Consider the following 23,040-nt stretch of genomic DNA (forward strand, 5'->3'; position numbering starts at 1 on the left):
AAAAATAGGAGAAACTCGCTTAAATCGTACTGCGCCTAAACCGTACCCCATCTTTATTTCCAAGTTGTACAAACAGAATCTACTAGTAGGTACGCCATGTTGCTACACTACTATATAGTGGGAAAGATTTATCGCTCCTCCGTTAAAAAACTATTTAAAAAAAGGTCAAGTGCGAGTTGGACTCGCGCATCGTGGGTTCCTTACTAGTTACAGAAGAACTAATACGGCAAGAATCACTTTTGTTAACGAACCGCAAAACCAACATTGTTTGTAGAGGTTTAATATTAACATAAAAAAATATGATAGAGCGTTAGTTTTATTTTTTCTGTAAAATATACATAAACTTCTACCGACCATAATTATTTTAGAATTTTCGATTGGCAAACTTCGGAGATAAGGGGGAAGGAAATAATTTTCATAATTTTTACTCCCAAAACACACGGGATTTCTTCTAGAGAGTAGATTGTAAGCTGAACTGAATCAGATACGACGGTGGCCGTGCGCCTTTGCTGTCAATTCAAGATGCTGCCGGCCACTGCATGTCGTTTTTTAACCCCCGACCCAAAAGAGGGGTGTTATAAGTTTGACGTGTGTATCTGTGTTTCTATCTGTGGCATCGTAACTCCTAAACTAATGAACCGATTTTAATTTAGTTTTTTTTTGTTTGAAAGGTGGCTTGATCGAGAGTGTTCTTAGCTATAATCCAAGAAAATCGGTTCAGCCGTTTGAAAATCAGCTCTTTTATAGTTACTGTAACTTTCACTTGTCGGGGGTGTTATAATTTTTAATTTACACTTGTGTAAGCTTTGAGCCTAAGACGGTTTTTATAAGCATGACTGCGGAACCCCATCTTATGTGTATTCGCTTACGCTTTTAGTAATTTTATAGTAGGCATACTAATTTATTTTAGTAGAAGACCTATAGGTATAAACGACAGTCATATTATAATATTATGTCTCCATGAATACTAAAAACGTTTTTAGCTCATACAATTATAGTTTCGACTTAATTTTTAAATGAAACTAGAAAAAGTGTTTGAAGAAAAATTTGGAAAATGAATTTGCGCGCGCAAATACTTATTGTTGCATGCGGTAAGTGATTTTCAATTAAATCCGTTTATGAAAGCTTCCTGGATTTTAAAGCTTTCGTTTAAAAAAATTTGATTCAGTTTTTTGAAATTATTGCGAGTAGGTACCTATTAGAGAAATTAATAATAATAATGAATCTCTGTTAATTAGTATTGATTTGTTTCTGTTATTTTAGATTTTGTTGTTTCTGTTATTAAATTTTTTGTTTATTTCTGCTATTTAATTTTTATTAACATGAGATAATAAATAAATGAGAGTGAAAAATCTCTGTAATCTGTCAATAAGTTATTTATCAACGTTGTTTTGTGCCACAAAGTGTATTATAGTCTTTTTTGACAAGAAACAACGTTGCTAAGAAATTTATCAACATAGGTAATATTGCAGATGCCTAGATATTACATTCGGCCGTAATTATTTGAAGAAATAGTATTATTTCTTTATTCTCGCGATAATTAAATGAAACCGTTTATTTTATTTTAATTTTTAGCTCACAGACACAATATTGGTCTTAGTATTTTCTAGTTTTAAGTTTAGTTGATAATAATTATTTGTATTTTATTTTTATTCTTTTTTTATGATTTTGTTGAGTTGAATAAACTTTTATTTATTTATTTTATTTTATTTAACATTGTATATTATAATTCTTTTGCCGTGATAAGCCGTGCCGGGGACTAGATCATCTCTAATTTTTCGGAGTTAATGTGCGTTTTAAGCGAACTCACTTGCTTTTCTCACTTGCTTTAACGGTGAAGGAAAACATCGTGAGAAAACCTGCATGCCTGAGAGTTCTTCACAATGTTCTCAAAGATGTGTGAAATCTGCCAATCCGCACTTAGCCAGCGAGGTAGATGCCTAAACCCTTCTCATTCTGAGAGGAGTCCCGTGCTCAGTAGTGAGCCGGCGATGGGTTCATTATGGTGATAATTCTTTTCGTAATAAAAATATATTAGGACAGACCATTATCAAAAGTTTAAGTAGGTGAACAACTCTTTACAGCCGCTAAAAGCAAGCTTTTACTAATTTTCTATGCTAATTTAATTTTTTAATAATAATAAACTAAATCAAATATTTTTAAATTTATAATTTATCATCAGCTTAGAGATAGTCTGTAAAATTAAGTGGTTATCCACTTAATTATATTAATTAAGCTGGAAGTTAGAACAACGCTCGTTAATTTTTATTGACTTTGTGGTAACATCGAGTCACTTACACTAGTGGGAGACTGTAAAAAGTTATTGATTTAAAAAAAAATAGAAGAAGCACAATTAAACTATGACAAAAGTTTTTATTATTTAAATTCTTTTTCTCTTTTAACAGTGGTCAGATAGGGACAACAACAATAATATCATACTTAGGTAATCAACGGGGAACCGTCAGTGTGGATTTGTTGTGGGCTCTTCTCAGACTTGGGCGCGTTTGGAACCCTCGTAGCTTTAGTTTTAAGTTACGTAATTAATTACCACCACTGTATTGTACAAAACAAAAGGACCATCAAAAGGAGTACAATTGTACCTACTTTGAATAAAGGATTTTGACTTTGTCTTTGACTTTGATTCTCTTAAATCAATAACATTTCACAGTCCATCTGTAATCCGATGACCTACTTAGCAATTAGCAACTTTGTTACTTGTCAAAAATAAGCATGGACTTTTTGACAATAACAACGTGATAAATCTTTAGATTGCAGAGTAGATTGAATATAGAAGAAAATGAACGATAATGGCCGTTTAATCGAATCATTAAAACTTAATATCCGGTTTTTTATATGTTAAGTGTCTTTTAAGTTATTGAAATTGTTTAAAATTTTAGGAATTGGGGAATATTCCTATGATGTCACCTAACACCTTGTTTAAGCGTGGTGCCTATTAACATAGTTATAGCTGTGCCTATTAACATAGTAGGTATTTGTTTACACTTTGGTTAGACATAGCTAATATTTGTAGGTAACTAAGCACTTACCAAGGTACCTAGTATACGGTATAGTTTTGATTTTGCCTATCCATAGCAAGTAATAAAATAGTTTTTTTTGGGTTCCGCACCTCAAAAGGAAAAACGAGACTCTTATAGGATCACTTTGTTGTCTGTCTGTCTGTCTGTTTGTCTGTCTGTCTGTCTGTCAAGAAACCTATAGGGTACTTCCCGCTGACCTAGAATCATGAAATTTGGTAAGCCGCGAATTTGTGGTTACATCATTAAAAAAAAATTAAAATGTGTTTCAATTTGCAAAGTAAGATAAATATGCCAAGTGGGGTATAATATGAAAGGGCTTTACTTGTACATTCTAAAACAGATTTCTATTTATTTTTATGTATAATAGTTTTTGATTTATCGTGCAAAATGTTGGAAAAATACCCGAGTACGGAACCCTCAGTGCGCGAGTCTGACTCGCACTTGGCCGGTTTTTATGGTGTCTTATCAGTAATCATCAGTACTATCACCTGCCTTCGTTTTTGCTAGCGTCCTAGTTACACCCTGTATAATGAATATTATTGTAAATTGAACAATTGAAAAAAAAACAACCGCCGAGTTACTTGCTGGTTCTTCTCGGTAGGAACGGCATTCCGAACCAGTGGTAAATTATTTGACGATTCAAAAGCACTTGTAAAATTTCATTTGAATAAAAATCTATTCTATTCTATTCTATTCTGAGCGTGCGATGGGTTGTTGATTATGGTATTCTTGTTCCAGTAAACATAGGCCAGTTTATAGATGGCTACAGCGTGGGTTGGTCGGCGCCGATCATACCGAAGCTGCAAGATCCTGACCAGACGCCTCTACCAAATCTAATAACAGATCTAGAAGCATCTTGGATTGGTTCTCTTCTATACGTCGGAGCTATAGTTGGTGAGTCATCATCTTACGGTGGGAACTTTCGTGCCCGACAAAAAAACACACAGACAAGTACGCACAAGTTGATCGTAATTCGTATACCAAGATACACTCCGCAATAGGGTCATTTTGGCGACCTCTTTGGCGCAGTTGTGAGTGCTGTGGTCTTATCAGTCTGAGGTCCCGGGTTTGATTGCTGGCAGGGGTTTGGAACTTTGTAATTCCTAAATCTCTAGTCTATTCTGGTGGGAGGCTTCGGCCATGGTTAGTTACCACCCCACCGGCAAAATCGTGCCGCAAAGCGATGTAGCAATCCAGTATGAAGGGTTGTGGGTGTAATAAAAACTGTCATACCCCTTTCAGGTTAGCTCACTTCCATCTTAGACTGCATTATCAGTTATCACTCACCACCAGGTGAGATCGTAGTCAAGAGCTAACTTGTATCTCCCACTATTAAGACCACGGCGCTTATCATTGCACCAGGGAGGTCGTCTGTCTGACGGACTTCGTCCACGAGGATTCAGATTTTTCAGATCCCGTAGAAACTCTTTGATTTTATGGTATAGGGCTACAAACTATCTCTGTACCAAATATCTGATGTACGTGACTTCAATGACGTGGATTTAGGTTTTTGAAAATCGATGTGGGAACTCTTTGATTTTTCGAGACGAAAAGTAGCGTATAAGTTATAACTCTTCTTCGGGATGCAAATTTCATCACGATCGGTCAAACAGATAGACCGTGAGACGCTAGTAGACAGACAGACAGATTTTTGCATTTTATAATATTATTATTATGAGTCATGACTCGTGAGAAGGTCTCGAAGGAAAACAAAAGACGATTTTTCCTTCACGTGTCACTATTGTAACCTTCAAATAGCATTGAACGTTAATGAACTTGATGATGAACTTGCCTTAAATTATAATGAACAACGGATATTATAATTCATGTCTGTCTGTCTGTCATATTTTCACGGTCCGTCCGGATTTTGGTTGATCGGTAGAGCGTACCCGTAGCGTATCTCGGAGACGGATATAGGCTACTTTTTGACCCGTGAGATACCTAAATATAAAGATGAAGATAAATTTGTTTGGCTTGGTAACAAATATAACATAGTAAGACATTGAGTTATTATAACAAAACATTACTGTGCACCTGTTTACCGAATTAGTAAAAACTGTTTTGTAAAAACAAACTAAAGAAAATGTGTGCGAGCGTGTGTGTGTGTGTGTTTGTGTGTGTGTGTGGGTGTGTGTGTGTGTGTGTGCGTGCGTGCGTGTGTATATGCAGAAAATCTTAAATATTACGTGTCTGAATTTTGAGGATCATATATTTATCACCCAATTTTCTTTCCAGGTCCATATATTCCGAGTTACCTTTCAAATATCATAGGCCGAAAGCCATGTCTCTTTTTCGGAGGGCTACTCAATTTAATAGCAATCATTTTAATAATAGTCACAAAAAACGTGGCAATGGTCTACGCGATACGAATTATAAGTGGCATCGGCATGGGAATGGTGACGGTCAGCAATCTTGTCTACGTCGGTGAAATTGCGTGAGTATAAATTCTTATAATGGTTTCTTACCGTAATGTGGAGTACCGATGCATATTTGTTCAGATAATGGTACCACATTTGTGTTTTGTACTATAGAGTGTATTATATCGCTTCCAGTCCGCTTGCAGTCTGTATGCAGTTATGTCAACTGCACTAAAGCTGCATTCAAACTGCATTTTTGAAATGGTCTTGCAGTCCAAATTCAGAGCGTCTGCATAAATCCTTAACAGGGCTCTCTCCGTCACTCGTTTATGCTCGTTTCATACAATCGTAGTTCCAATTTCATTTGAATATTAAGCAACCAAAGTCCATGAAATTTTGCAGACATATTCTAGAAACTAATATCTGTGTCTGGGGTGTTTTAGATTTTTCTAAAAATATGTAGTTTTAAAATTACAGGGGCTCAAAGGTTTGTATGAAATTTTTTAAGACCGCGTAACTTTGAAACCGAATATTTTAACAGAAATCTGGAAAACCACAGACATAGATATTAGTTTCTAGAATATGTCTGCAAAATTTCATGGACTTTAGTTGCTTAATATTCAAATGAAATTGGAACTACGATTGTATGAAACGAGTGACGGAGAGAGCCCTCTTAATCCACATAAGACTATTCAACAACAGTGTAAAAAGAATTTGGAGCTAAAACTGATATTAATAAAAAGTCGCAAATATTTCGCGTCGTTAGGAACTCCACCTTTAGCAATAAATATACATATGACTCGGTTTACGGACGTGAGGGGAATCGTGGATGGAACTTTTTTAATCTTCTGTCGTCAACTTTTGAAATATTTGAGGGAATACTTTTCCACTTTCCTACACTCCCTCGGGCTATTATGGCCAACTACCTACCAATTGAAAGTTTGATTATATGCCCTTTTAGTATTTCATATTCATTTTACGTTTCCGTATGGGTCATGCGAAAGTGTGCTTCTCTGTCTGCCTGCTAGACCGATTTTGACGAAATTAGGTGCAAAGATAGCTTGCAACCTTGGGATAAACACCACCTTCCCCTAATATTCTAAAGCTATGGTCTTTGCACCACTTTGGTTGCCTGAAAGAGATCGTTAGGTAAGGTCACCAAATCGTACCTGCCCCTATTTTTGTTTTGTATGTCTTTTCTGTACCTACTAATTTTGTGGTGTACAAATATAGAAGTAAATTCATTCATTCATTTCATATTCATAGACATAGACTACTTTTTATCCCGGGAAATCAAAGAGTTCCCAAGGGATTGAACCGATTTTGACAAAATTTGGTACAGAAATAGTTGGCATCCCGGAGATAAACAGGCTATTTTTGTCCCAGAAAATCATAGAGTTTCCACGGGATTTTAAAGACCTAAATCCATGCGATAAAGATAATAATCATACATACGGGCCGAACACATAACTCCCTTATTTTTAGGTAAAAAAAAAACTTAACACTTTTAATTTTTTTTTTAACTTTTATCTTCTTACAGATCAACACACATCCGTGGCATTCTTTTGACGTCGACTTCAATTGTTGGTATTACGGGGACCCTAGCCGCTTACTCCGTGGGGTCCGTAGTATCGTACGCAGGGACGGGTTACTTCGTGCTGGCTATCAACATTATACATGTGATTGGGATCTATTTCATACCAGAATCGCCGGTTTACTATGCTATAAAAGGTTTGTTATTTTTTAGGGTTCCTATTACCAGCTATCCGTCCGTCTGTCTGTCAGCGGGCTGTATCTCGAGAACCGTAATAGGTAGAGAGTTGAAATTTTCACAGAATGTGTATTTCTATTGCCGCTATAACAACATAATGGCTTACAAAGAATTCTTAACAAGTGTAAATTAAAAATTTATAACACCCCCGACAAGATGGTTACAGTAACTAGAAAAGAGCTGATAACTTTCAAACGGCTGGATCGATTTTCTTGGATTATACCTAAGAACACTCTCGATCAAGCCACCTTTCAAACAAAAAAAACTAAATCAAAATCGGTTCATTAGTTTAGGAGCTACGATGCCACAGACAGATACACAGATACACATGTCAAACTTATAACACCCCTCTTTTTGGGCTGGGGGTTAAAAATGGCCACCATGAAAATTAAAAAGTGTTAAAAAAAGTAGCAGATGACCGTCTCTGGAATGGAAGCTATCTTTGCACCTACCTAACTCCGTTTACTAAACGGTTGGGCTGTGAAAAGCTAACAGACAGACTTTCGCATCTATAATATTTGTATGAATTAAGTTATATCTACTTAGTATAATTTACATAAATCAATATATTATTCAACCAGTAAAATATTTCACAACTTAGCAAATACTAGCGAAGCCGCCTACCTCTAATAGTTAATTATCTACAAAAATGTCTAAGAAGAGTGAAAAACCACTTTATATGCGAACGAAAATTTTAAACAGCGCTCACTCGCAAATACCCAAAACAAATAGGAAAATTTTATCAATCAGTCTATACAGAGCTTATTTACATAATTCAACGAAGACTAATGATTCTAATACTGGTTTCCCACGGTGCGTGATTCTGCGGATTGTCACGCATGACCGACATGTCCGCCACGCACCACGCACAAGGCTCGGACGACGATAATGACGTGTCTGCACTACCACGGACGGTACTCTTCCCATGGTGCGTCGAAGCGGGCTGGTCCGCGTCCGTCCGCAATACCACGCACCGTGGGAAGCTGGTATCTAGTATACAAGATCCCCTGCCCGGCTAGCATAGGCAGTAGATAAAAATTATATCCCCCGGTTATATCCACTTATGTCATACAAATCAGTGGATATAATCGGGGATATCATTTTTATCTACTCGCTATGCTAGCCGGGCAGGACCGCAAGAGGTTACTTAATTTCTTAGAAGCAAAATATGTGGGACTAGAGGATGCCCGCGACTTCGTCCGCGTGGATTTAGATTTGTATAGATCTCGTGGGAACTGTTTGATTTTTCGGGATAAAAAGTAGCCTATGTCCATATCCCCGGGATATAAGCTAAATTTCGTCAGAATCGGTTTCACTATTGGGCCGTGAAAAGGTAGCAGACAGATAGACAGACAGACACACTTTCGCATTTATAATATTAGTATGGATATAGTACTGATAGTGTGTACTTTTAACGAACGCATATATTATTATTATCTGGTATCTTGTGCCAATGGCCAATTTACAGATATCATTCGGTCTAGAAACCTATGCATGCATGCAACAAGTGTTTGCATTTTCCCAATGAACTTAGCTTTTTACAATTTTTGATTTTGATTTGCGATTAGGAATTTTTACGGAACACTGCGAGAACAACTTGCACTTGGCTGGTTTTATTTTTTAAGTACGGAACTCTGAAATATACATTTCATAATAATATTTTTACATAACATACATATTACATATTAATATACATTGAATAATAATAATATTCAATGTTACCGTCGATAAAATAAGTATTGGCTACCGATTTGTATTATTTAATAATTTCCATGCAAATAAAAAACTGTATTGAATTTATTATTGACTTTAAGTCATTGAGGAAAAATACTTAGTCTAATTTTGTAGTGGTTCTTACTTTATTTCTTGTTTTAATACAAGAAATGCCAATACATATCTAATAAGTATCAAAAACAAATACTATTCGTCCTGTTTTTTTACCCCCGACCCAAAAAGAGGAGTGTTATAAGTTTGACGTGTGTATCTGTGTATCCGTGTGTCTGTGTATCTATGTATCCGTGTATCTGTCTGTAGCACCGTAGCGCCTAAACTAATGAACCGATTTTAATTTAGTTTTTTTTTTGTTTGAAAGGTGGCTTGATCGAGAGTGTTCTTAGCAATAATCCAAGAAAATCGGTTCAGACGTTTGAAAGTTATCAGCTCTTTTCTAGTTACTGTAACCTTCACTTGTCGGGGGTGTTATAAATTTTTAATTTGCACTTGTTTACATAATCGCTAATGTTCAGAAACTACTATTGGAGATTTCAAATTCTTGATGAACGTTTAGATACTGAAAGGCAAAAATAGAAGGTGCGATTCTAACAATAGTCATTCGAAAATAGGGGCGACAAAATGACCTCTCTTTAAACCTGTCTGATGGCTGTTCATGGCCTATTTGTTTAATCGTTTTTGACGATTGATGGCTAAAACACGCGGACAAAGTCGCGGTCATCATCTAGTAATCAACAAGTAATTGTCAGTTGCTCAGTCAGTGAAAATCTAGCTACGTACGACTAACGACTCTCATTTGTCAAAATTTAATGAGTCCTGTAGCAATTATGAGAAAGCCTATGAACCGACAAACACATTGATCCATTACATACACACAAAGACACGTAATCCTCCCGTAGTTGTGTAAAGAGAAAGCTTAATACTCCAATATTTTTGTCCCCAGGGAAAGAAATGGAAGCCAAAAAGGTCCTCCGCTCTTTAGGCCGTTTGGATGATTTGGAAAACGTTTTCGATTCAGTCAAGGGTACTAATCCAGGCGAAGCCAACAGCTGGAAAGCCTGGATCAAGATATTCACCGTGAAGGCTAATAGAAAATCCTTGTTCATAACATTGAGTTTGTGTACTCTGCAACAAACCAGCGGAGTTGCGGCTGTGTTGTTTTTTGCAACAACAATTTTTCAAATTGCCGGCTCTTCTATAAGGTATGTAACTTGTATTTATTTTCTAACTAAATGATGACCACGATTTCGTCCGCGTGGATATTATGTTTAAAAATTTAGCAGCAACCATGGATTTTTATGTGTTAATCCGAGGTATAATCTCCATCTATCCATCCATCAGCCTGTATGCGTCCACAGCTGGACATAGGCCTTTCCAAGAGCGCGCCACCAAACACGGTCCTCCGCCTTCCTCATCCACCCACTCCCCGCCACTCTTCTTCAGCAGGACATCGGTCCATAGTCTATCATTTCAAATTTCAGCCAAATCCATCCAGTAGTTATTTGACTGAAAGAGTTACAAACACACACACACACATACACACACACAAATAAACTTTTGCCTTTATAATATTAGTGCAAAGTGTGATAATATATTTTTTTGTATAAATATATGCATGTGGAAGGAAAAAAACCCCTCGTAACGTGGGATAAGGAAGAAAAAGAAGAATAAATTTTCTAGTAATATTCTAACTCTCTCTAGCTAGTAATTAGAAATTTGGAAAACTATAAAGAAATCATCATCTATTTATCACATGTGTCTACAACAAATCAGCGAAGTGGCATCTGTGTTGTTTTTCCCAAGTAACATTTTTCAAACTGCCGATCTTTCTATCAAAATTTATTTGTTTTTCTATAATAGTTGTTCGTCTTAATATTTCTTTAGGAAGTAATTTCAGTTTATTAAATTTAGTACACCAATACTTTGCAACAATCCATTAGAGTTGTTGTTTTTCACAACAACAATATTTTATATTCTGTCTTTGTAGATGAAAAATCTGTTAGTAGCATTAAGTTGTGAACTTTGCAACAAAGCTCAGACTAAACTCGCTATGGTAATGAAATTTATGTGATGAATTAATTTAATTGAAAATTAGGCTGTTTTACACGTTCTGGGTCAATATACAAATTAACATACTATTAACTCGAGTGAGTCAGTTAGTCCTTGAATCTATAATAATATTTTAAGAAAGTGTATCTGTCTGTTTGCTTTTTATGGCCCATCTGTTTAACCGATTTTGGAGACATTTTATACAAAGATGGACCAGACATCCCGAGGAAAAAGATAGGTAGGCTAGGAACTATTGGCTCAAGGAATACATGAAAATAGTACGCACATCAGAGGATATGAAGTTGGCGCTCGAACGTGGGGCCGGTCCGACGCCTCTACAAAGTGTTATTTCTTGTACTATGGCACAGAACCCTTCCTGTACGAGTTCGAGTCGCACATGACCGATTTTTCACTTATGATAAAAAAACCTTTTTTTTTTTTTTCTCTCGTCTGGCTTTACACTGATTAGCCAATGTCAAGTTTGCAGTTATTTACAAGTTTAGGGAAACTATATGTATAAGTATGGGCTTCGTCCGTGCCGGCGCCCGCCGACATACATGCGGCGCCCCTTTAGAGCGCTTCCCAGTCAGTTCCACCACCAATAAACATCAGCAGAACACAAAAACCGGCCACTTCTAACAAAAGAACACTCCAAAAAGTCACAACACGCGCCCCAACAAACGCCACCACAGACGAAGTCCTAAAAAAAAACTTTGTTGAATAAAATAAAATATGACACACAGATAATTGAGAAGTTAGAGGTGTGTGTTCGGTATTGATCCCCGCTCTACACAAATAAGTCGTAGTCTTAACTACGTGGCTATTACCGTTTTTTTTGCTTCAAAGATGGATTTTCATTATTTTCAGGCCAGATCTAGCAACCATTATAATCGGTGCGACGAGATTGATAGCTAGTTGCGTGGCACCTTTTGTGGTGGAGAGAGCGGGACGGAGGATATTGCTGCTTGTCTCTACGGCCGCCTGCGCTCTCAGTTTAGTGAGTATAATATAATCATTATGATCCCGGCCCATTGCCGGCCCACTACTGAGGACGGGTCTCCTCTTAGAATGAGAAGGGTTCACCAGCTGGCCAAGTGCGGATTCACATGCCTTTTGAGAGCATTATGGAGAACTCACAGGCATGCAAGTTTAACACAACTCTGGAAAGTTAGGAGTGTGTACCTGGGATCTAATCCTGGACCGGATTGGAGGCCGATTTTCGGTTAAAACCAACAAGTGTTTCTGGAAATTTCACCCTATCACCCATTTTCAAAAATTCCAGCTGAGTTTGTTGTGGGCTCTTCTCAGACTTGGGCGCGTTTGGAACCCCCGTAGCTTTAGTTTTAAGTTACGTAATTAATCATCACCACTGTATCGTACTTTAACAATTTCGATCATCAAAAAGAGTACAATTGTACCTACTTTGAATAAATGATTTTGACTTTTGACTCGTGTGAATCCGGAGCGGGCGGTGCTTGTTAGCCTTAGATATTATCTGTTTAATCAAGTTTTTATCTATTTTCAGTCTACCCTCGGAACATACTTCTATTTGTCGAGGATCGAGAGTGAAGTGATCGCAGAAGTGGGCTGGCTCCCTCTGGCCGCGCTTATCATGTACTTCTTTTCCTACGAGATTGGTAAGTTAAGTTCAAGTAAGATGTATGTTTTTATAAATTCAGATACAAATTAGCCCTTGACTGCAATCTTCTTCTGGTAAGTGATGATGCAGTCTAAGATGGAAGGGTTGAAAAGGGCAGACCGTCTGCACGAACGAACAGCCCTAACCAGCACAGGGTATCTGGATTATCGACTATACTTACAAAACTTTTCTTTGCCAGGTTTCGGCACCATGCCCAGCGCGTTGGTAGGCGAGATGTTCCGCGGGAATGCCCGCAGCACGGGCTCCGCGGTTTCCATGACGACCGCGTGGCTCATCGGCTTCGGCATCGCCACGGGCTTCGGCACCATGGTCAAAGTACTAGGCGGTGACGTCACGTTCGGGATCTTCTCCGCCTCCTGTGTAGTCGCCTTCTGGTTCACGTACCAATTCGTACCGGAAACTAAGGGCAAGAACTTGAATGAGATACAGGAACTTTTGAGTAGATAACCGAAGACTAACAGCTCGTTCACACAGGCTGCGTAAGCGTAGACGTAGCGCGGCGTACCATTGCGTTGTAATGTATGGAACTGTATGAAACATGGCACACCGCTTGCGTAATGCGTGTACGTATGCGTAACCCGACGTGTGTCAGTGTGTGCTATTAGTGTGAATCGGCCTTAATAATTATCTAAGAAATAGGGTTGCCACCTGTCACAGCTTGATGTTAAGGGTTACCAGCATCAAAAATGCTGCTTAAGTATATTTTTTTATTGGAGACAAAACGGCAGTGTTTTATGAAGATGCCCCAGTCAGTGGACCCCTTCTCCGCCTGCTTGTGAATAGACAAAAACTATATATAAGTAAAGTATAATAATAATTATTGTCAACAGTCTTAGATTTTTTCGTAGACCCTGTACCTTGAATGGGTCGTAAAACAGTAACAGACAGACTGACAAACTTACGCATTTATAATATTAGTATGGATTGATGTTTATCTGTTTGTCTTTTCGTTATCATCGTTCGCATCGTTCATCGGATTGAGTTGGAACATTGTACAATCGTTGTTGGGACTTGTGAGAAGGTTTGAGATACAGCACCATCAGCTCACAATAGATTATACGCGTAAGCAGTTGATGTTATAAAATGTTACAGTATAAAAAAAAAATGATATTGATGTTGAAAAATAAAACATTTTTATTAGTCAACAGCTTTAAATCTTACTTTATTTTAAGTAATTTTAACCTGTTTAAAGTAATAAATTATTATAAAGAGAAAGATATGGTTTTTTATTTACCTACCACACCCATAGAAACAGTTTTTTTTTTTTAAAGAATATTACCCAAGTTAAATGACTAATATTCCCCTTTCCTCTCCAACTAAGCGTCAGGCTTGTGCTAGGAGTAGGTACGACAATAGTGCAACGGTTTTACGGATTGTGTAGGTTTTAATGCACATACCTATGTAGCTAATGAAAATTAAAAAAAAAAAATCATACGGGAGTCAACTGATGACTCTGCCACTGGTTCAGAAAGAAAATTCTACTGAGAAGAGCCGATAAGAGACTTACCAGTTTTTTTCATTCCATTCCATCAGCCTGTAAGCGTCCACTGCTGGACATAGGCCTCTCCAAGAGCGCGCCACCAAACACGGTCCTCCTCCTTACCAGTTACTCTTTTCGAATAGCATAATGTAGTAGATGGCTGTATCAATATAAAGTTCTCAAGGTGTTAGAATGGTGACCTGGTACCAGAAAGCACAGTTGGTAGACCTCCCACTAAGTAGGTGGGCAGACGACATCAAAGAGGCGAGCTGCTGAAAGTGAGACTTATGTCCAGCAATGGACCAGTGGACGTCTCTTTTTTTTCTCTCTCTCTCGTCTGGCTTTACAAAGATTGGCCAATGTCAAGTTTGTAGTTATTTGTAACAAGTTATTTAAACTATACAAGTATGAACCCCGTCTGTGCCGGCGCTCGCCGACATATTACGCACGGCACCCCTTTAGAGCGCTTCCAGTCAGTATTAACAAAAAAAAACACTGCAAAAAAGGCAGAGCACGCCCGCCAGCTAACACCAACACCGACGAAGTCCCAGTGGACGTCTATCGGTTGATAATGATGATGATGGTGATTTTTAGGGATCCGTACCTCAAAAGGAAAAACGGAACCCTTATAGGATCACTTTGTTGTCTGTCTGTCGGTCCGTCCGTCCGTCCGTCGCGTCGTGTCTGTCAAGAAAACCTATAGGGCACTTCCCGTTGACCTACAATCATAAAAGGCAGGTAGGCAGGTATAGCACAAGTAAAGGAAGTGTGTTTCAATTTTCAAAATAAGATAATTATACCAAGTGGGGTATCATATGAAAGGGCTTTACCTGTATATTCTGAAACAGATTTTTATTTATTTTTATTTATTTTTATGCATAATAGTTTTTGATTTATCGCGCGAAATGTCGGGAAAATTACCCGAGTACGGAACCCCGATGCACGAGTCTGACTCGCACTTGGCCAGTTTTTAAGGGTTTTTACTCAAGAAAACTTTCTTTCTTTCTTTCCTTTTCTTTTTTTTTTTTTTTTTTAAAAGCATTTTTAATATTGGTAAGTACCTACGAGGAAAACAAAAATGGTTGGTTTGCATGGTTTGCGCCATCTATATCGATTATCGAAAATAAGTTTTTCTCTCATTTTATCGATATCATTTTAAATTATGTCATACGGCAGTGAAACATAAAAATAAATATAGTAGGTAATCTAAGCTGTAGATTTCTTAAACACGTTTGTTTGAAATGATGCCGAGATAAGATTATGAGATGAATATTATCTTATTCATATAAATAGGTCTTAATGATACCCGCGACTTCATGCGCGTTAATTTAGGTTTTTTTACGATTTACTTAATTAGTGGAGTCAATGAAGCTAAATTGTTAGCTCCAGTTAATGGTTAGCTCCACTGAACGGTTAGCTCCACTAAATGGTTAGCTCCACTAAATGGTTAGCTCCACTAAATGATTAGCTTCCCTAAATTGTTAGCTCCAGTAAATGGTTAGCTCCACTGAACGGTTAGCTCCACTAAATGGTTAGCTCCACTAAATGATTAGCTTCCCTAAATTGTTAGCTCCAGTAAATGGTTAGCTCCACCAAACGGTTAGCTCCACAAAATGGTTAGCTCCGCTAAATGATTAACTTCCCTAAATTGTTAGCTCCAGTTAATGGTTAGCTACACTGAACGGTTAGCTCCACTAAATGGTTAGCTCCACTAAATGATTAGCTTCCCTAAATTGTTAGCTCCAGTAAATGGTTAGCTCCACCAAACGGTTAGCTCCACAAAATGGTTAGCTCCACTAAATGATTAGCTTCCCTAAATTGTTAGCTCCAGTAAATGGTTAGCTCCACCAAACGGTTAGCTCCACAAAATGGTTAGCTCCACTAAATGATTACCTTCCCTAAATTGTTAGCTCCAGTTAATGGTTAGCTACACTGAACGGTTAGCTCCACTAAATGGTTAGCTCCACTAAATGGTTAGCTCCACTAAATGATTAACTCCCCTAAATTGTTAGCTCCAGTTAATGGTTAGCTACACTGAACGGTTAGCTCCACTAAATGGTTAGCTCCACTAAATGATTAGCTTCCCTAAATTGTTAGCTCTAATAAATGGTTAGCTCCACCAAACGGTTAGCTCCACAAAATGGTTAGCTCCACTAAATGATTAGCTTCCCTAAATTGTTAGCTCCAGTTAATGGTTAGCTACACTGAACGGTTAGCTCCACTAAATGGTTAGCTCCACTAAATGATTAGCTTCCCTAAATTGTTAGCTCCAGTAAATGGTTAGCTCCACTGAACGGTTAGCTCCACAAAATGGTTAGCTCCACTAAATGATTAGCTTCCCTAAATTGTTAGCTCCAGTTAATGGTTAGCTACACTGAACGGTTAGCTCCACTAAATGGTTAGCTCCACTAAATGATTAGCTTCCCTAAATTGTTAGCTCCAGTAAATGGTTAGCACTACTGAACGGTTAGCTCCACTAAATGGTTAGCTCCACAAAATGGTTAGCTCCACTAAAAAACGCGCGAGGATCACGCCACTCTGACCCCGTCCATTCCTTTACAAGTCGTCATTTGTTGCAGATATGAATTCGCATCCGTTAAGCTTCACAAATTGATGCGGATGCAGATGTCTGAATGAATGCGTATGTTCCGCATTTGCGGATGCGGATATCCATAACACGCCTGCTCTAGAGTTAGACCCGTATTTATTCATTGTCAGTTCGCGGTAAAAAGATCGTATGGGCGCGTAAAGGCCTACTTGTTTACCTTTTATGTAAACTAAGGAAAACTTAAATATATAAAGAGAAGTGTCAATGTCAATAAGGCTTTACTGACGGTAAATTTTTAGGGTTCTGTACTCGTTCCTATTACTAAGCCTCCGCTGTCCGTCCGTCCGTCCGTAATCGCAATAGGTAGAGAGTTGAAATTTTCACAGAATGTGTATTTCTTTTACCGCTATAACAACAAATAATAAAAATTTACAAATGGCCGCCATGAAAAAAATGTTATTTCTTGTACAATGGGAAAGAATCCTTCCTGTCCGACTCGCCCTTGGCCGATTTTTATCGATATCGAGTAACAACCTTGAGTCGCATCCCTAGCATATTAATCTTTTGAATAATGTTTAGTTTGGTTGCAAGTGCAAACAATTTTCCTTTTGCGTTTTTTACTGCATTTTGTTCGCTGCATTTTGGTTTTAATGTTATATTTCAACTAATTAATGTGAGATCTATGCTATTTCGAGTGGAAGTTCCTGGGTAAATTAAAAAAAAACTTTAAACAATAAGTATGCTATTACAAATTACTGGAGTTAAAAGACAAGTATTGATTTCGTCTATCTGTAAGTAATTATTTCTATTTATTTTTAAACAATAGTCAATTGTTCAACAAAATGGCAAAGTTCATTGCAGTTGCGAGTGCCTAGTTTGAACCCCGAGCGGGCGAAGGATTCCTTAATACTCAATTAACTTCCATAATAGGTACTTAATTTAACTCAAGATTCTAAGTTCTTGAGTGTAGCGAGAGATTCAAAGGCACAAGAAACAAAAACTTTTCTATCGTGTGATACACCTCACTAGCGAAAATCAACTTTTCACCTCAATAGCGAAAAAATGCAAGATGTAAAAAACAGATTTTAAGACAATAGTTTAAATAATAAAATGGAGAATTTAAAAAGTTCTTATGAAATAAAATGTTAGGGTATTAAAGTAGGCTTCCCTTGACTGCAATGTCACTGGGCTAAACTGGTATGGGTAGGGCAGTTTTTATTAAACCCACACCCATTTGGTTTCTACTTTCTACAAGACATCGTGACGGAACGCTTAATCGCTTGGCGGCACGGCCTTGCCGGTAGAGTGGTAACTAGACACGGCCGAAGCCTCCCACCGGACCAGACCAGAGATTTAAAAATTATGAAATTCCAAAACACTGTTGGGAATCGAACCTGGGACCTCCCACTAATAAAACCACAGCTCTTGCAACTGCGCCAAGGAGGTCGTGTATAAAACAAGATAAAGTTGAAAACTAAACCCGACTGCGATCGGCAATAAACGCTGAAATATTACAGTAAAATTGTTTTTCTGTCGCTTGGTATACCTATTTTAATGTTGTAGTACGTTTACATTTATGAACTCAGAATTTTCTCCTCCTTCATTTGACATCCCACTCGACACAATAACAAAAAAAAAATTGGAGACCCCCACTTTTTTTCATGTAACATCCGTTAAGTCAATTTTTTTCGTATAAAATGTAGCCTATGTCACCCAGACCTTAACGACGAATCGATTGACACCTCATTCATCAAAATCGGCCCAGTAGTTTAGGCGCTACGGTGGAACACACAGAATATGGATACAAACCTACATACATATTACATACATACATACATAGACTGCTAAAATCATAACCCTTCCTTTTGGCTTTGCCGCAGTAGGGTAATGAAAGAGTCTTGTATTTCAGTGTATCTGGGACAGATGATAGTTGGATTCTATGGGGCCTGGCCTGGCACCATACTTCCCAAACTACGAGATCCATACCAATCGCCAGTTCCATACAAATTGACTGAAACAGAATTATCTTTGGTCGCTACTATGACAATGCTAGGATCTATACCAGGTTAGCAATAGTTTTTAACCGACTTCCAAAAAAGGAGGAGGTTCTCAATTCGTCGGGATCTTTTTTTTTTTTTTTTTATGTATGTTCCCCGATTACTCAAAGACCCCTGGACCGATTTGGAAATTTTTTTTTTGTTTGAAAGGGTATACTATGCAGGTGGTCCCATATAAATTTGGTGAAGATCTGATGAATATCTTCGGAGATGGAGAACAGAACTCCTCAATGGATAAGAGCAAATTGCTCGCGATCAGTGTAATAGCTTAGTAAACAGTAGGGTTTTAACTGGGCATAGCATATTATAGTACAGTGGGGCCACTAAAAATTGTGAAATAAAAAATACTTCGAGCTTCACTCTTGGATTTCTAATTTTGTTTTAATATGCTCGCTCGACTTCATACCTAGGTACATTACATGTGTAGCTAAACAAAAATTATTTTCTACTTTTTAGTGTTTTTGGTTTTTGAAGTCGGTTTTATTTTTCTTTTGAATTTTTTTTTAGTTTATTACTTATTACTTTCTTATATATACGTAGGTTCTTAATAAAATCTAACACTGACTGACTGACAGACAACGCACAGCTTTCTATGTGCATCGGGTTTCAAAAAAAAAGTCAAAAAGTCAATTAATCATATTTTATTCAAATTGCGTACAATTGTACACTTTCTGATTGTCAGTATCTTTTCTAAATAAAATCAAATCTTTATTTTGTAAAATTGTGTCTAATTACGTAAAAGGTAGATATAGTACTAAAAGCGGACTAAGAATTTTTGGGGATAATACATTGGTATTAAATTAGAATCGAGGTTTTTAAAATATTTTCTACTATTGTCTATCAACCCATATTCAGCCAGCGTAGTAGACTTAGCCAAAATCCTTCTCATTCTGAGAGGTTGATCTGATGATGATGATTAATCGAGGGAAAAATTGAGGTTTTAAATATTTTCTAAGTACTTTGGACCTCAGTCGCAAATTTTTCTGTCGCTGGGCATCTGGGCATCTAGATTCTAGATTCCAAAAAATATAACAATAAGTCAATAACTTACCTAAAAATAAGTAGAATAGTAAAGATTTCTTGACGATGGTTTAATATATTGTAAAATTACAGGTCCATATGCCAGTGGGTGGTTATCAAACACCATTGGAAGGAAGCCTTGTATAATAGCAGGGGGTATTCTATTGGTCATTGGATCCGCCATTTTGGCAGCAGCGAGGAATTTAGCAATGCTGTATTGCGCAAGACTGTTATTAGGTTTTGCTGGAGGCATAGTTGGCGTTATGAATGTGGTTTATATTGGTGAAATTGCGTAAGTTATGCTGATTCATATGTAGCTGGTCCCATAATGAGCTGTGAATTAGTAAAACATTTTTTCAATTTTTCAATAGTCTCTTTAAAAAAACTTTTAAGTCAAAGCTTTTAGGGTAACCATACCTCAAAAGGAAAAACGGAATCCTTATAGGATCACTTTGTTGTCTGTCTGTCTGTCCGTCCGTCCGTCCGTCGTGTCTGTCAAGAAAACCTATAGTTTTAATTTAATTTAATTTTAATTTTCAAAGTAAGATAACTGGGCTTTAATACCTGAACATTTTAAAACAGATTTTTATTTATGTTTATGCATAATAGTTTTTGATTTATCTTTCAAAATGTCAAAAAAAATACCCGAGTATTAGGCTTCATCTGTTGTGGTATTTTTTAAAAAGTACTCTCAAAAAAAAAAAAAAAAAAACAAATGGTCCAGATTCAACTGTCCTAGCAGATTTTTTATTGTTTTCTCGATCTATACAGCCCTGCCACAACAAAACTATTCAACATAAGATTAACTTATTGACTATATTATTATTCCACGCGGGCATGATTTGTATAGTAATTAGATAAGGCTAGCTTTAAGTTTTATTGTAATATTTTCAATAAAAAAAAAAAAAAAATATTGACTTGCAAGTTGTATCTTTACTAAACTCAATTTTTATTTACAGATCTACAAACATCAGGGGTATACTTTTGACCGCCATTGGTATATTTATGACAGTAGGCTCAATATTGCTGTTTTCTATAGGACCACTCTTATCATACTTCCTAACAACTTCTGTTGGTTTGGCATTATCAATCGTATTTACATTGGGTGCAGTATTGTTACCAGAATCTCCTACTTTTTATATAATCAAAGGTTTGTTCATTTGTTTGTTACATTTGGCTTCCTGTACATTGTCATTCGTCTGCATGTATAGTCAGCACCAAGAACTCTCTTGAATAGGAAATATTACCGTCTTTAAATGTTATATTGTACTTGCTCTTGATTTCAATCACACTTAATACTCTAGTATTCGTAGTTATATTAGTAGTAATATTAGTAGTAGTAGTTTTTGGATGGGACTTACTTAGGGTTAATAAAAGAACTTTTTGGATAAAGCTACATTTGAAATAAACAGAGTAAAGTAGAAACAGTCAATTTTTATCTAGTTTTGCTTAGTTCACTGCTTAAATTTTATGAACAGTTCGTTAAGAGGGGTCTCTCCGTCACTCGTTTCATGCAATCGTAGTTCCAATTTCATTTGAATATTAAGCAACCAAAGTCCATGAAATTTTGCAGACATATTCTAGAAACTAATATCTATGTCTGTGGTTTTCCAGATTTCTGTTAAAATATTCGGTTTTAAAGTTACGCGGTCTTAAAAAATTTCATACAAATCTTTGAGCTCCTGTAATTTTAAAACTACATATTTTAGCAAAATCTAAAACGCCACAGACACAGATATTAGTTTCTAGAATATGTCTGCAAAATTTCATGGACTTTGGTTGCTTAATATTCAAATGAAATTGGAACTACGATTGTATGAAAGGAGTGACGGAGAGAGCCCTGTTAAGGGTGATATTTTTGGGCATCGTTTTTGGACATAAACGCGTCCTAGTGTAAGAGTAAAGATTGATAAAAAACGTCACAGTATTGGTTAATTTTAATTCAATAATTTTATTTCCAGGCAATGAAGATAAAGCAATAGATGTTTTACAAGATTTAGGTAGATTGGAAGACGTAACTAAATTAGAATCAGCCAATAAGGAGTTTATAGAGACAACCGATAAACAAGATTGGAAAGAACTCTTCAGTATACGAAGTAACAGAAAAGCTTTTCTCATAACAGTGATTATAAATATATTACAAAACTGCAGTGGACTTTTAGCTGTTATTAACTTTTCTGCGTCCATCTTTGAAATGGCTGGATCATCGATAAAATCGAATATATCTATGGTAATAATAGTAGGATTCCAATTAGTGGGAAGTATTATAACACCTTTCTTTATCGAAAGGGCTGGAAGGAAAAGGATTTTGTTGATATCTTGCGCTACTTGTTGTATTAGTATGGTAAGTGGATCTAAAAAATTAATTAAAAAATTAAAATTTAATTTCTACTTTTTTTAAAGTGGATCTAAAAAGTGGACTTAATCGTTAATTTATTTTGCTAATAAATAAATTTTGCTTTTTGTTGCTTTCTCTGTACTGATTTTTGTGTTGAAAAAAAAAATATATTAATTCATTGATATAATTAAATAGATTTTGGGGATTACTAACTCCTTTTTTGTTCTTAGTTTTTGCTTTTTAGTAATAGGGATCACATTGTTTGATACATTCAACACAATATTTTATGTTTTGTTCCTCAATTAATAGCATTTTCAATATGATACTTCTTTTTTCAAAATTCAATTCAAAATATTCTTATTCAATTGAACTTTTACAACTAAAGTAAGCTTTATAAGTGTCATTTTCGTAAAATAATCTACTAGATTTAATGTTTCAACAGTAAAGTTATCATTTGCTTTATTTTCTACTTTCAGTTCATTCTTGGATTATATTTTTATTTGAATTATGTAGAAAACTCTATAATTAATAAACTCAAGTGGTTGCCACTTGTGATTTTAATTATTTACTTCATCGGATATAATTTCGGTAAGTTATTTGAATTTTAAGAGAAGTAACCCTAGCACGATGCCTCGCGCTTTCCATATTATGAATGCAGTTTTTTACCCGACTACGGCAAAGCCAAAAGGAAGTGTTATGATTTTAGCAGTCTATGTAGGTTTGTATTTACGTGTGTTCCACCGTAGCTAAACTACTGAGCCGATTTTGATGAATGAGGTATCAATCGATTCGTTATTATGGTCCGGGTGACATAGGCTACATTTTATATGAAACAAGTGTAAATTAAAAATTTATAACAAGTGAAGGTTACAATTACTAAAAAAGAGCTGATAACTTTCAAACGGCTGAACCGATTTCCTTGGATTATAGCTAAGAATACTCTCGATTAAGCCACCTTTCAAACAAAAAAACTAAATTAAAATCGGTTTAC

The 23,040-nt window shown here is 36.5% G+C and overlaps 1 protein-coding gene across 1 annotated transcript in view; it reads left to right on the forward strand.

Annotated features, from left to right (window-relative positions):
- Window positions 1-23,040, forward strand: part of LOC123877526 — a 42,593-nt gene that overhangs the window by 19,072 nt on the left and 481 nt on the right. Inside the window, exons 10-21 of the mRNA XM_045924329.1 lie at window positions 3,777-3,902; window positions 5,274-5,472; window positions 6,936-7,126; window positions 9,841-10,099; window positions 11,814-11,943; window positions 12,472-12,583; window positions 12,785-13,045; window positions 18,544-18,699; window positions 19,805-20,003; window positions 20,671-20,861; window positions 21,673-22,055; window positions 22,526-22,637. Coding sequence (XP_045780285.1) covers window positions 3,777-3,902; window positions 5,274-5,472; window positions 6,936-7,126; window positions 9,841-10,099; window positions 11,814-11,943; window positions 12,472-12,583; window positions 12,785-13,045; window positions 18,544-18,699; window positions 19,805-20,003; window positions 20,671-20,861; window positions 21,673-22,055; window positions 22,526-22,637 — 2,319 coding nt within the window. The remainder of the gene's footprint in view (window positions 1-3,776; window positions 3,903-5,273; window positions 5,473-6,935; window positions 7,127-9,840; window positions 10,100-11,813; window positions 11,944-12,471; window positions 12,584-12,784; window positions 13,046-18,543; window positions 18,700-19,804; window positions 20,004-20,670; window positions 20,862-21,672; window positions 22,056-22,525; window positions 22,638-23,040) is intronic.

Source organism: Maniola jurtina, chromosome 24, assembly GCF_905333055.1.
Source record: "Maniola jurtina chromosome 24, ilManJurt1.1, whole genome shotgun sequence".
In the NCBI taxonomy this organism is placed as follows: domain Eukaryota; kingdom Metazoa; phylum Arthropoda; class Insecta; order Lepidoptera; family Nymphalidae; genus Maniola; species Maniola jurtina.